A 12,093-nucleotide genomic window follows, 5' to 3' on the forward strand; every position below is an offset into this window, starting at 1 on the left:
AAGATATTGACATATGCTACTGTCATGACATGATGTGTGACATGTGATGTGGCATATATGATATTTGAGAAAAGCTACTGAAAGAGGGAACCGGAGGCCAAATATGCTTAAATGTGAGTAAATGGCATCACCAGAAGATTTCTCCAGATAGATATTGACAAATGTTTGAAAATCTGATTTAAAAAAATTATCTCCTCCCACAGCCATGTAGCTATAACAGAATGAGAAACTGTATCCCAAGGGGCAAGTCTTTCAATAGCATTCTATTTTTTTTCTAGGGCAATGAGGGTTAAGTGACTTGCTCAGAGTCACACAGCTAGTAAGTGTCAAGTGTATGAGTCCGGATTTGAACTCAGGTCCTCCTGAATCCAGGGCTGGTACTTTATCCACTGTGCCACCTAGCTGTCCCTCAGGGGTATTCTTGACCCCATTTAGTTAACCAGTAACTATTATTTGATCCTTGTGATAGGACAATGAATTGATAACTATGGAAAACTCATTCTTATCTTCAAAAGATTTTATGTCAGAAGCATAAACAAAATGTTGACACCTTAATATTGCAGAAACACCAAGTGCCACATATTCAAATGTTGTAGTGAGGGTCTGTAGGAATGCATATGTTACAGACAGATGGCCTCAAAGAATTAAATATCACCTTAGGTATTGGTTCCTCCTCATTTTGTTGGAGTCAATGAATGGGTTTTCTTTTATTTAGAAATTGCTGCATATTTGTGAAACAAGCATGTGAGGTGGTGTTTCTGAGTGTCTTGTGTATGGTGCTTCCATTGACTTGGTTGAAGAGACCAAAGTCAAAAATAAATGGTGCAACAAGATGATTAATTAAGCTGAGATAACCCTAGCTGTGTTGTAGGTGAATATATTAATCTTCTGTACTGCTGATTGTAGGGACAGGAAGGATTCCCGGGAGAGATTGGACCAAAGGTACGTGCAATTTCTTATCACTTGAGCTCAGCCGAGGGAATATGCAGTGGCCAGTTAGCCTTCAACTGGGGGGGGGGGGAGAATATGTGCCAGGGAAGTTTTTTTTAAATAAGATGAGTCTTCATTTATTTTTACTGCCAATGTAACCCTCACAGGTGAGAATTGGTCAAAAATAATTCAATCATTAATTAGAAGGGTTATTATACAAAGAAAGAGAATTCTATAAACAAAAAGAATTCCCTGTTGACAAATTCCCTATAAACAAAGAGAATTCTGATTACTCTCATGCCCAAATATAGAACTTCTGTCTTGTTCCATGGGCTTCTTCTCTCATTTTAAAAGTAAATCTATTGGGAGCAGCTAGATGGCACAGTAGATAAAGCACCGGCCCTGAGGTCAGGAGGACCAGAGTTCAAATCCAGCCTCAGACACTTGACACTTACTACCTGTGTGACCCTGGCAAGTCACTTAACCCTCATTGCCCCACAAAAAAAAAAAAAAGTAATCTATTATTGTGAGGAATCCTGAAGAATTTTGATCTCTTCTAAAGCCCTTTTTACCATTGATGTGTCCATCTTTTAGAGTTTGATGGCAGTTGGGTCTTTTCAGGGATCAACTTTTATATTTTTCCATTAAGCTTTTGATCTTCATAGAAATGGACTTTTGTAACTAGATACATATGAAATGTTCCTGGGATGACTGCAGTTAGCCAAAATAAATGCCTTGTGTTATCATCCAAGTGAAACGGATCATTACAAAGAGTAGTCTTATAAGCTCAGAGGATGCCCACTCCCAATACTTCTGCTTTTTATAGGGGGGACTTTCAAGAGTGAAATGACTTCCAAAGAAGCCATCTGTAAGGATGGACTCTGAGGCATCCTGGCTGGGGGGTCGGGGCATAATGCTTAGATTCAGGGTCCTGCCCAACTTCCTCAAATCAAGGTGGTTTGGTTCATTTCTTGGTTTTTTAAGCCTTCTCTTTGGACTTAATGACCATTTAAATATTTTTGCTTACTGTGCCATTTTAGGGGAAGTTGGTGATCCTGGGCATTCCAGGAGAAGTTGGGCCAAAGGGATATAAAGGAAGAACGGTAAGCTCTGCTCTCCAAATTCTATGATCCTCTTGCTCAGTCTCAACTGCTTTGGAAAGTGGTTGCTGGTAGATTTTACGGATCCCTACAAATGACATTTTTTTTTTTCTCGAGAATTTACAGAATGTACATGTGAATCTTTTGCATATGTTAACCTGCTTAGTATGAATGAGAAGGGGGATATTGCACCTTAGTATGAATGCTCAGTGCTGAAGAATATAAAGAAAATTTCTGTCTGGTGAAGAAATAAGAAAAGCGAAGTCTCCAAACCATAAAAGAAATAGGTTTATGGAGAGAGGATACTGGTCTCACAATAAAGCCAGTCAGTCAGGGGTAAAGTCCCCGAGCAGTACCAGGAATTGATATTTAGACCCCATAGACTCCTCCCAGAGTCCTTCCATTGCACCCTCAGAGAATTGCTACAGTACAGAAGAGGATACATTGAAACTGAACATTATCCTTAGTGACAAAGACCATCTAGCCAACTAATCACAAAAGGGAAATAGTCCTGCAGCATATTTCTAAAACAACATGGTTAGGTCTTTCATCCTGAAGCATACTGCTTTTTTTTTTTTTGTGTGGACAGTGAGGGTTAAATGACTTCCCAGGGTCACACAGCTAGTAAGTGTCAAGTGTCTGAGGCCAGAAATGAACTCAGGTCCTCCTGAATCCAGGGGCCAGTGCTCTATCCACTGTGCCACCTAGCTGCCCCCCTAAAGCATACTTCTAAAACAATGAACTATATATCTCGATGCTGATTGGTTCCTTCAGGCTTAGAAGATACTATTCTCAGGGTTGTGGTTAACCATAATGCACCTTTGAAAAGAGACATCACTACAAAGCTGATACATGACCCTTGGTTGAATATGTAACCACAACAGAGAGGAACAATGGTTCAAGAGTCAAGTTACAAGTAGCTACAATGATCAAACCATGAAAAGAGTATTCGAAAGACATAAAAGAACAAGCTACACAATACCTATGGCTCTGTGCTAGAATATTAAGTTCCAAGGGACTAGAGAATACTTAAGATTAAGTAAATCACATTTAAAATTGAGTAAATCTCATTTTGTAGTCATAATTACTGATTACCATCACTATCATTGCTATCATTAAATCACTCATATCTAAGGGGTGGGGAAAATCTCACAGGAATACATGATGGTACGTTATTAATATTAAATTATAATATAATATTAAATTAATAATACATAAAATTAATTTATCCTTGCTACTAGGGTATGATTTAAGGTCCTGGAATTAGAGAGGGATGGGGCTTGGACCTGTGATTTTGCTGTTGTAGGGTCAGAGCAGTTCTTCCTCCACCAGCTCAGATTGGTACTTTCTTTGCAATTGTTTGTCTTGAGAGTTATGTTAGTCTGTTTAGCAGAGGTTAAATGAATTACCCAGGGTCACACATTCAGTCTACAGCTGGGACAGAATTTGAATCCAGGTCTTCCCATCTTCAGGGACACAGCCTGTCCCTGGAGGATGTGATTAACGCAATAGATACTTGTTTCCTGAAAGAGCTAGCACACCTTGATGATGGGATTAATCTCCCTTCTCACTGGCAGGCCCTGACTTGGTATACAGTACCCTTTAACCCCTTGAATTCATGGCTGAGATTTCTATCTCAGCCACTCTGCAAGGTCACTTGTGTTAAATAGCTGAAGGGGATAGTTTCTGTGGCCATTGCCTCAGAAACTTCTCTGTGTTATGTGTCTCTGATAAGCTTTCCTCTGTGCCGCGACAACTCAGTGGCCTTGTCTGACCAAATGAAAATAAGTCTTGGTCCATGGCAGATGTGCACATCCTGACACCTCCATTGTAAACACCTCTGCGTGTTGGTGAATATCTGGATCCAGGCTGTATATAAATAAAATGACTATGGGCCAGCTAGATGGCACAGTGGTAAAGCACTGGGCCCTAGATTCAGGAGTACCTGAGTTCAAATCCAGCTTCAGACACTTGACACTTACTAGCTGCGTGACCCTGGCGAGTCACTTAACCCTCATTGCCCTGCAAAAAAATAATGAATGAATGAATGAATAAATAAACACAATAAACAAACAAACAAATAAATAATAAATGACCACTATGACTGATAACAGTTAACAAAGAAGCTTAAAAGAACATTTCACTGTTAACTTCTTTCCGGAACATTCTGTTTTCCTTCTCCCATGGTCATGAACTTGATGAGGCAAGTATTAGGTCAAGGCTGGTCAGCTGACAGAAATTTGGCAGTTGGACGTTGCTTCAGATATCACCACTGAGCTAGTAGACACGACTCTAATAGGCTTGGCCAAGTTCTTGAGTATTTTTCTACAGAATAGTGATCAGGTTTTGGGGGGAGTTTTTTGTTCCACATTGGACACGTGCGTAAGTCACCTTCGGTGATGAATCACTTACCACAGCGATAATTCTTTTCTTTCTTCTTTAAACAACTTTTTTGGATAGCTCTCCATTGATAAAGCATTCCCAGGAAAACAGAAAGCTCTGGGATTGGAGAACCAATTAAGAAAGGTTTTCCCGTCTGCCCAGATGTCCTTCACAGCGATCCACCATGGGATCACTGCCCTGGATTTGTTCATGAAGGAGCTGTGCCTTGACAACTGAAATGTGTGATAAGAACCAGATGCCTTTGCTAAATGCCTCCTTAGTTGTTTTTGGATGATAATTAGTTTATTTCTTTTACCCAAAATAAGTTGGGGAAAGTGAGCAAGTCCCCCCCCCACTTCTGACTTTGGGGATTTATTGGAGTTTTAAGTTATGGGGTTTCAGTTTTCATTTTGGAAGCATTTATCTTTCCTTGTAATCCTCTGATTCCTCCTGCCAGACCCCTATTCCTACTTTCCGGGAAGAATTTTCAGATTTAGATATTGTGCTTTAGGCGTTGGAAATACTAGGTCCCCAGTAGGGAGAACATCAGCTCCCACTGGAAGATTCTGGTGAAGCCACTGCATGTTTGAGAAATCCTTTCATTCTCTTGTTGCTACCAAACTAAGTTGTTCCATTATTCTCCTCCTTTCTGTTTTTTTTTTTTTAAAGAGAGAAATGAAGTCAATTTGGCTATTTCCTTTCCTTCAGTGTTTTGCAAGTGTGAATAGGTATCCATACAGCATGTACAACATTAGGTCATCATAATGTCCCATGCTTTGCTTAAAATATGAAAGTTTAACACCTTCAAAGATCATGGCTGTGTTTTACCATAGGAATACAAGTTTTGAGGGCCATGAAGTTGGGGTGGGAGGATATCAAACCTAAACAGTTTCTTTTTGGTTGTTTGTTTGTTTTTAATAAATAAAAGTATTTTATTATTTTCCAGTTACATATAAGTATAGTTTTCAACATTTGTTTTCATAGGATTTTTTTTTTTTTTAGTGAGGCAATTGGGGTTAAGTGACTTGCCCAGGGTCACACAGCTAGTAAGTGCTAAGTTTCTGAGGCCAGATTTGAACCCAGTACTCCTGACTCCAGGGCCGGTGCTCTATCCACTGCACCACCTAGCTGCCCCCTTCATAGGATTTTAATTCCAAATTTTTTCTCCCACCCTCCTTTCCCTCCCTCCTCCCCAAGACAGAGGCAGTCTGATATAAAACCTACCAGTTTTAAAAGGTATCCAGGTATTTGTCTTCATCCTTTATCAGTGAATTTTCAAAGCATTTTCACCTCAGTCACCTCATTAGAATCTTACTAGCATACCTCTCAAAATTTTATTTTAGAGCCCATTATGTTGAATTGAAGAAGGGAAGGGCAGCATGTAGAGTTTACTGCTACTGTTGTTTGGGGTGGTGCCATGGTTAGACTACTGGAGTGTGGAATCCAGTTTCAATCCTGGCCTCAGACACTTCCTTGGCTGTGTGACCCTGAGCAGTCACTTAACGTTCTCTTGGCCTCGGTTTTCCTATCTGGTAAAATGGGAATAACACTAGCACCTCCCTCCCAGAGTTGTTGTGAAGATAAATTAGATAACCTATGTAAAAGTGCTTCACAAATCCTGAAGCATTATACAAATGCCTATTACTGTTATGGTGGTTATAGTTACTACTATTATCTACCTCACCGTTGGGCACACCCAGTGAAATTGCTTGTGTAAAATGCGTTTGTAAACCTCAAAGTGCTACTTAAGTGCCGTTAGGATTATCGTTTTGTTCTGGCCTCATCTCTGTTTTCTTAATGACGTTTCTGCCACCAAAAATTCCTCTCTCCACGTTAAATTTTCTATAAACGTTATTTATCGTGGCCTGTAGTGAAATCCATGCTGAACACCACCCCTTCTTCATCCTAAACACGTCTTTTGTTTCTGGAGCAGGGCTGTGGTACAGATTTTCTTATTTTTAATCAATCCCTTACCTTTTCCTGTATAGAGATTTTTTGTTTGTTTGTTTGGTTTTTTTGTTTTTTTTTTTTACAAGGCAATTGGGTTAAGTGACTTGCCAAGGTCACACAGCTAGTAAGTGTTAAGTGTTTGAGCCGGATTTGAACTCAGGTCCTCCCGAATCCAGGGCCGGTGCTCTATCCACTGCGCCACCTAGCTGCCCCTGAGATTTTTAACATAGGCTTATTCGTTGTAAGAGGAGACCCTCTGGATAAAAATGTGAGCCTGTTTTATCGGGAGCACTGAGCTCAATTGTAAAAAAACAAGAACAAAAAACTTGCCAATTCCTTCATCGATAGGTTAATTCCATAGATAAAAAGCAGTGTAGCCCAGTGGATAGAGAGAGGGCCACCGTAGGAGTCAGGAAGACCCTGCTTCACGTGTTATATGAAGCTACAGACGAGCCACCAAACCTCAGAGCCCTGGCCAGTTCTCAAAGACGAAAAGATGCAGAGAAGTTACTGATCTGCCCTGGTGGAAGGTATTTCCTTCCCAGTTCCTTACACCAGTGAGCTCATGAGACTGGTCCAAAAAAATGCTTCTCCCCACTGGAACATTCTCACTGCTGTTATCTGACTCGATCCTTAGAAAATTCCTGCATGGTATGTAAGGCACTGTGGTGGTGGTAGTACTAGTAGTAGTAGTGGTGGTGGTGGTGGTACTAGTGATATTAGTGGTACTAATAGTAGCAGTGGCACTAGTGGTACTAATAGTACTAGTAGTAGTAGTAGTGGTGGTGGTACTAGTGATATTAGTGGTACTAATAGTACTAGTAGTAGTAGTAGTGGTGGTGGTACTAGTGATATTAGTGGTACTAATAGTAGCAGTGGCACTAGTGGTACTAATAGTACTAGTAGTAGTAGTAGTGGTGGTGGTACTAGTGATATTAGTGGTACTAATAGTACTAGTAGTAGTAGTAGTGGTGGTGGTACTAGTGATATTAGTGGTACTAATAGTAGCAGTGGCACGAGTGGTACTAATAGTACTAGTAGTAGTAGTAGTGGTGGTGGTACTAGTGATATTAGTGGTACTAATAGTAGCAGTGGCACTAGTGGTACTAGTAGTACTAGTAGTAGTAGTGGCACTAGTGGTACTAATAGTACTAGTAGTAGTAGTAGTGGTGGTGGTACTAGTGATATTAGTGGTACTAATAGTAGCAGTGGCACTAGTGGTACTAGTAGTACTAGTAGTAGTAGTGGTGGTGGTAGTACTAGTGATATTAGTGGTACTAATAGTAGCAGTGGCACTAGTGGCACTAGTGGTACTAGTAGTACTAGTAGTTGTAGCAGTAGTTTCATTCTCAAGTACTCAAGAAGATAAAACAAATTAGCGGAAGGGCCAGCAGTTTCGGTCTCTGTTTCTTAATCCCATGTTCTTTCCACCATATTGCATAGAACAAAAATGTGTTGTACCTGAATGCCAAAGAAGGGAGGGATGAGTTTGATCTTCCTGTTCATTTCATTTGATGCTTCCAGGGTTCTTCAGGACCCCCTGGGGAACAGGGATCTCCCGGATCCCAAGGACCTCCAGGACAGAAGGTAAGGGGACATTGTTTTTATTGGTAAATAGCTAATACTACAAAGTCCTCGTTGTTCCCTTTGTAAATCAGCCCAGATGTGCTCTTCTGTTCTCTGTCTCTTATTGCTGGCTGGCCATGATAGCGCTCCTGAATTCCTTCATCCCTGCGTGTTGGCAAAGAGGGGAGGAAAAGCTCACACCGTTCTGTTTTACTGCCTTTTGAAAGCTGACTGTGATCGTTTGGGGAGGAAGTAAAAACTCAGTGACTGAAAGTTTTTGGATTATATTTACATTTTCATAAATACTATTCTGCTGTTGTCTAATCTCCTGCCCAGAATCAACAGGCACTCAATTAATATCTGTTCAGTTATTGAGTGGGTGAATAACAATATGAGAGTTGATGATATGAGAATTTATTGTGAATTTTGGGTGGGAATCCATTGAATTTCATCCACGGGGGTCCTTCCTTCACGTGACCCCGGTTAGACTGATTTCATGGATCTAAGGCTATCACAAAGCAAGTCAGGATGACCTGTTCCCTTTTTTCCCTCCTCCCCCTGAGCTGGGCAGATGTGCACTCCTCTTTGCCAGCGCTCTTAATTACCTCTCCAGATGCTCAAGTTTTGAATCTGATTTCTTCGTTTAGTGAAGCTAATCACTGTCCATCATCATGATTAATTGGTCCCGATGATGGCACGAGATAAAGGCCCAGTTGTAGATGCAGCTGCTGCTGGAGGCTGCAAGATTAGCATGTTCAAACCTTTGCCTTGGAACAGGATGTGAATGATGGTCTCATCCTCCTCCGGCCCCTGAGTCAGGACCCATGAACTGGCGACCTGGCCGTGGCTCCCTCTTGGGACTCATCAGCAATCCTGCCTCTCCTTGTGTCCCGGGGCTGGATTAGCCAGTGGGCACACGAGGCACAGAATCCAGGTTCCAACCCTTCTCCATGCCAAGGAGTGATGCATGTGTTCCAAGTAGTCCATAGGCCATGCCTTCCACTGGAGCACCTGCTGTTAGAGTTAACGTGTAAATGTTTTTCTCATGTTATTTAATGAAAGATAGCTTGATTTTTCAAGATTTTTACATTTTGCTTTATTTAAAAAGTCATAAAATCATGGATTCAGAGATAAAAGGGACCACCAGGGTCATCTAGTCCAACCCCTTCGTTTTACAGATGAGTAAACTGAGGCCCAGGAAGATCAAATGAGTCAAACTAAGTCAAACAGGGTAGTAAACAGCAAAGGCAAGATTTGAACCTAGGTCTTCTGACTCCAAAACTGAAGTCACAAACTATGAGGAAACCCATCCAAAATCCCAGGGATTAGGAACCTCCTAAGCTTCAAGTAAATCATTGTTCCTTTCCCCAGGATCAGGGACATGTACAGATTTAGAGTCTGAAGAATTGTGGGGGATCATTTCATCTGGCTTGTGCTTGTGTAGGCATCCCACTTCTAATGTCACTGAGAAGTGGCCAACCAGCTTCTTTTTGAAGAACTTCAGTGATGGGGAACTCACCACCTCCTAAGAGCTTTATCTATTTTGGGATGGGTTTTTCTTAGAACTGAATTCTGCTTCTCTATAACTTCCCCTCTCTGCTCCTAGTTCTGGGGCCATGCAGCTCTTTTCTGAATGTGTTAAGGCAGCTGTCGGGGTCCCAGTAAGTCTTCTATAAGCCCTTCCCTATAGACTCAGGATTCTTAGTTTGTTCAGCTAGTCTTCAAATGGCATTAGTGAATCAATGAATGGTCAGAGATCTCCATTCCCAGTGCAAAGCTCTAAGATCAAGCTGGGATGGCAGTATTCTTAATGCAGAGCAGCACCACAATATGGTACAGTCTTACCCACCCTATCATATTATAGGGTGAGTATTGTAAGTTCTTAGACTGATAAGGAGGTTTTCAATCTACAAAAGTAAAAAGAAGGGAACCTTTAGGTCTCATGAAACTCATCTAAATCACTGATTCTGTGATCTTTAAAAAAATTATTTGGACTTTCTTGTTGGTAAAGATGCACATTTTTCTTATTGACATATTTATTTTCCCAGGGCCCAAAAAGGATCATAGGGATGGTAGTCCCTTTTCAGGTACGTACTTCCAGAATCCAGTGAAGCCCTCTGAGAATCGCAAACTTCTGGACCTTGTGGTCTGTTTATTATTCTTCCTATTCTGTTTTTGACATGCAGACCTGTGACCTCATTCAGTTTGTACGGGACCACAGCCGTGAGTACCCTCTTTCAAACGATCCGCCCAATTGCCAGTGTTTTTACAGGAGGGAGCTAGCAGAGTCTTCATGCACCTCACCAGCTAGTTTAATTCAAGTCAAGAAGGTGTCATTGGGCTAACCTGGCACTGGGGAACAACTATTGCTGAATGGCCAGCTTGATGATTGTGATGACCCCAAGTATACTAAGTATCAGGACGGCTTCTGTCCAAAGAACCTTTAAGGCATAGGCTCAGAATCTTCCCAGCAACCCTCAAAACGATAATTAATTCAATCAATGGCAAGTAATATTCACAATTAAAAAAAATAATAAAAGAGCTGTCCATAATTAATAATGGCAGGCTAGAAGAGGGATGAACTGAAAACACAGCTGAATCGACACCCTGGCTATAGATTTCTTTTTCTAAGGTGAGGCTTTTTTTGCAAAGTGATCTGTAGTTGGATGTAGTTGGAAATTGGTTTACAGAAATGTTCAGACATCTTCCAGTTATCATATTTAAGCCAGCTGTTTTCCCTCTCCCAAGGTCTGAAAACAGTGACAGCATTTTAACTGGAACATGAAAGAAAAATGCCATTTTGAACGGCGTACTTTCCCCCTCCCACCTTCCAAGTATGTGCCTAAATATTGTCAAGGGGCTTCTCTAGAAATGACCCCTCAAGAGTTCAATGTGTCTGCACTTTATCTGGCAGTACAGAATGACATTCAGAATGAATGACACAGTCTAAAGAAAAAGGTGGACTCTCCCTCGAGTTCTCTTAGGGAAAGAGTAAAGCGGCGGCTAGGTGGCGCAGTGGATAAAACACCGGCCCTGGATTCAGGAGTTCCTGAGTTCAAATCCAGCCTCAGACACTTGACACTTATTAGCTGTGTGACCTTGGGCAAGTCACTTAACCCCCATTGCCCCGAAAAAAAAAAAAGAGTAAAGCTCATTGCAACGGATTGCATTGGTCTCAAGACACAGACCTTTAAAGGTCTGAATGCAAAATGGGGCTCGAATTCTCACTCTTGCAGGACAATGTAGCTGGGTTGCTGCGCTGTTATGAAGAGTGTGTGGTGACTATGATAAGGGTGTCTCACTTCTAAACTGTGGAAGACTAGCAGAAATAGAGGGGAATTGAAAGAGAGATTGATTGATTGATTGAAGGGTGCATATTGGGAAAGGAAGGGAAGACTCTCAGTGATATCAGCGGGATAGAAGGCACTTTGGCTCTCTAGCTCAGCTATAGAAAAGCACCCTCCTGAATGTCCTTGAATGTGTCAGGCCAGATGCATGGTGCTAGGGATAAAAAAAATAAGAATTAAATGAGATTCTCCTGACTTCAGAAGCTTACATTCTCCTGGGGCAAGCAATGTGCTACATAGACAATAAATATATATGAAACTATATGCATATAGAATATATATACACAATGGATATTATGTTTTATATGTCTATAAAATTAGATACTTAGTAAATACAAAGTAATTTCAAGGTGGTAGGGTGAGGAGAGGGCAACATTAACAAACTGAGAAAGTCTCTTTTAGGAAGGTAGTACCTGAGAGGGCAGACTTAATTGAATTAAGATCGAGCTAGGTGGCACCGTGGATAGAATGATGAGCCTGGAGTCAAGAAGACCCTGAGGTTCAAATCTGCCTCAGCATTAGCTGTGTGAATCATAGGCAAGTCACTTAAACCTCTGCGTTCGCCCCTAAGTTTCACTCATCTGCCAAATGAGGATAATCAAGCCTTACCTCAGGGTTGCTATGAGGATAAAAGAGATGTTTGTAATGCCTTTTGGAAGCCTTAAGGTGTAATATAAATGCATGCTTCCTATTGAGTATTGCTGCTAGTTATTAATATTAATGTTGTTGTTGTTGTTATATTAGAAAGTAGATGGGGGCACTGGTAGTACTCACAAGACCACTTTGTTGTCCAAAATCAGTCCCCTACCTCATCATAT

The 12,093-nt window shown here is 41.1% G+C and overlaps 1 protein-coding gene across 1 annotated transcript in view; it reads left to right on the forward strand.

The window, feature by feature from the left end:
- LOC122729332 (collagen alpha-6(VI) chain-like) overlaps nt 1-12,093 on the forward strand; it is a 112,179-nt gene that overhangs the window by 70,565 nt on the left and 29,521 nt on the right. Inside the window, 6 exon segments of the mRNA XM_043968161.1 lie at nt 907-942; nt 1,971-2,033; nt 7,887-7,949; nt 9,066-9,076; nt 10,051-10,078; nt 10,115-10,151. Coding sequence (XP_043824096.1) covers nt 907-942; nt 1,971-2,033; nt 7,887-7,949; nt 9,066-9,076; nt 10,051-10,078; nt 10,115-10,151 — 238 coding nt within the window.

The sequence above is a fragment of the Dromiciops gliroides genome, chromosome 5, assembly GCF_019393635.1.
Source record: "Dromiciops gliroides isolate mDroGli1 chromosome 5, mDroGli1.pri, whole genome shotgun sequence".
Lineage (NCBI taxonomy): Eukaryota > Metazoa > Chordata > Mammalia > Microbiotheria > Microbiotheriidae > Dromiciops > Dromiciops gliroides.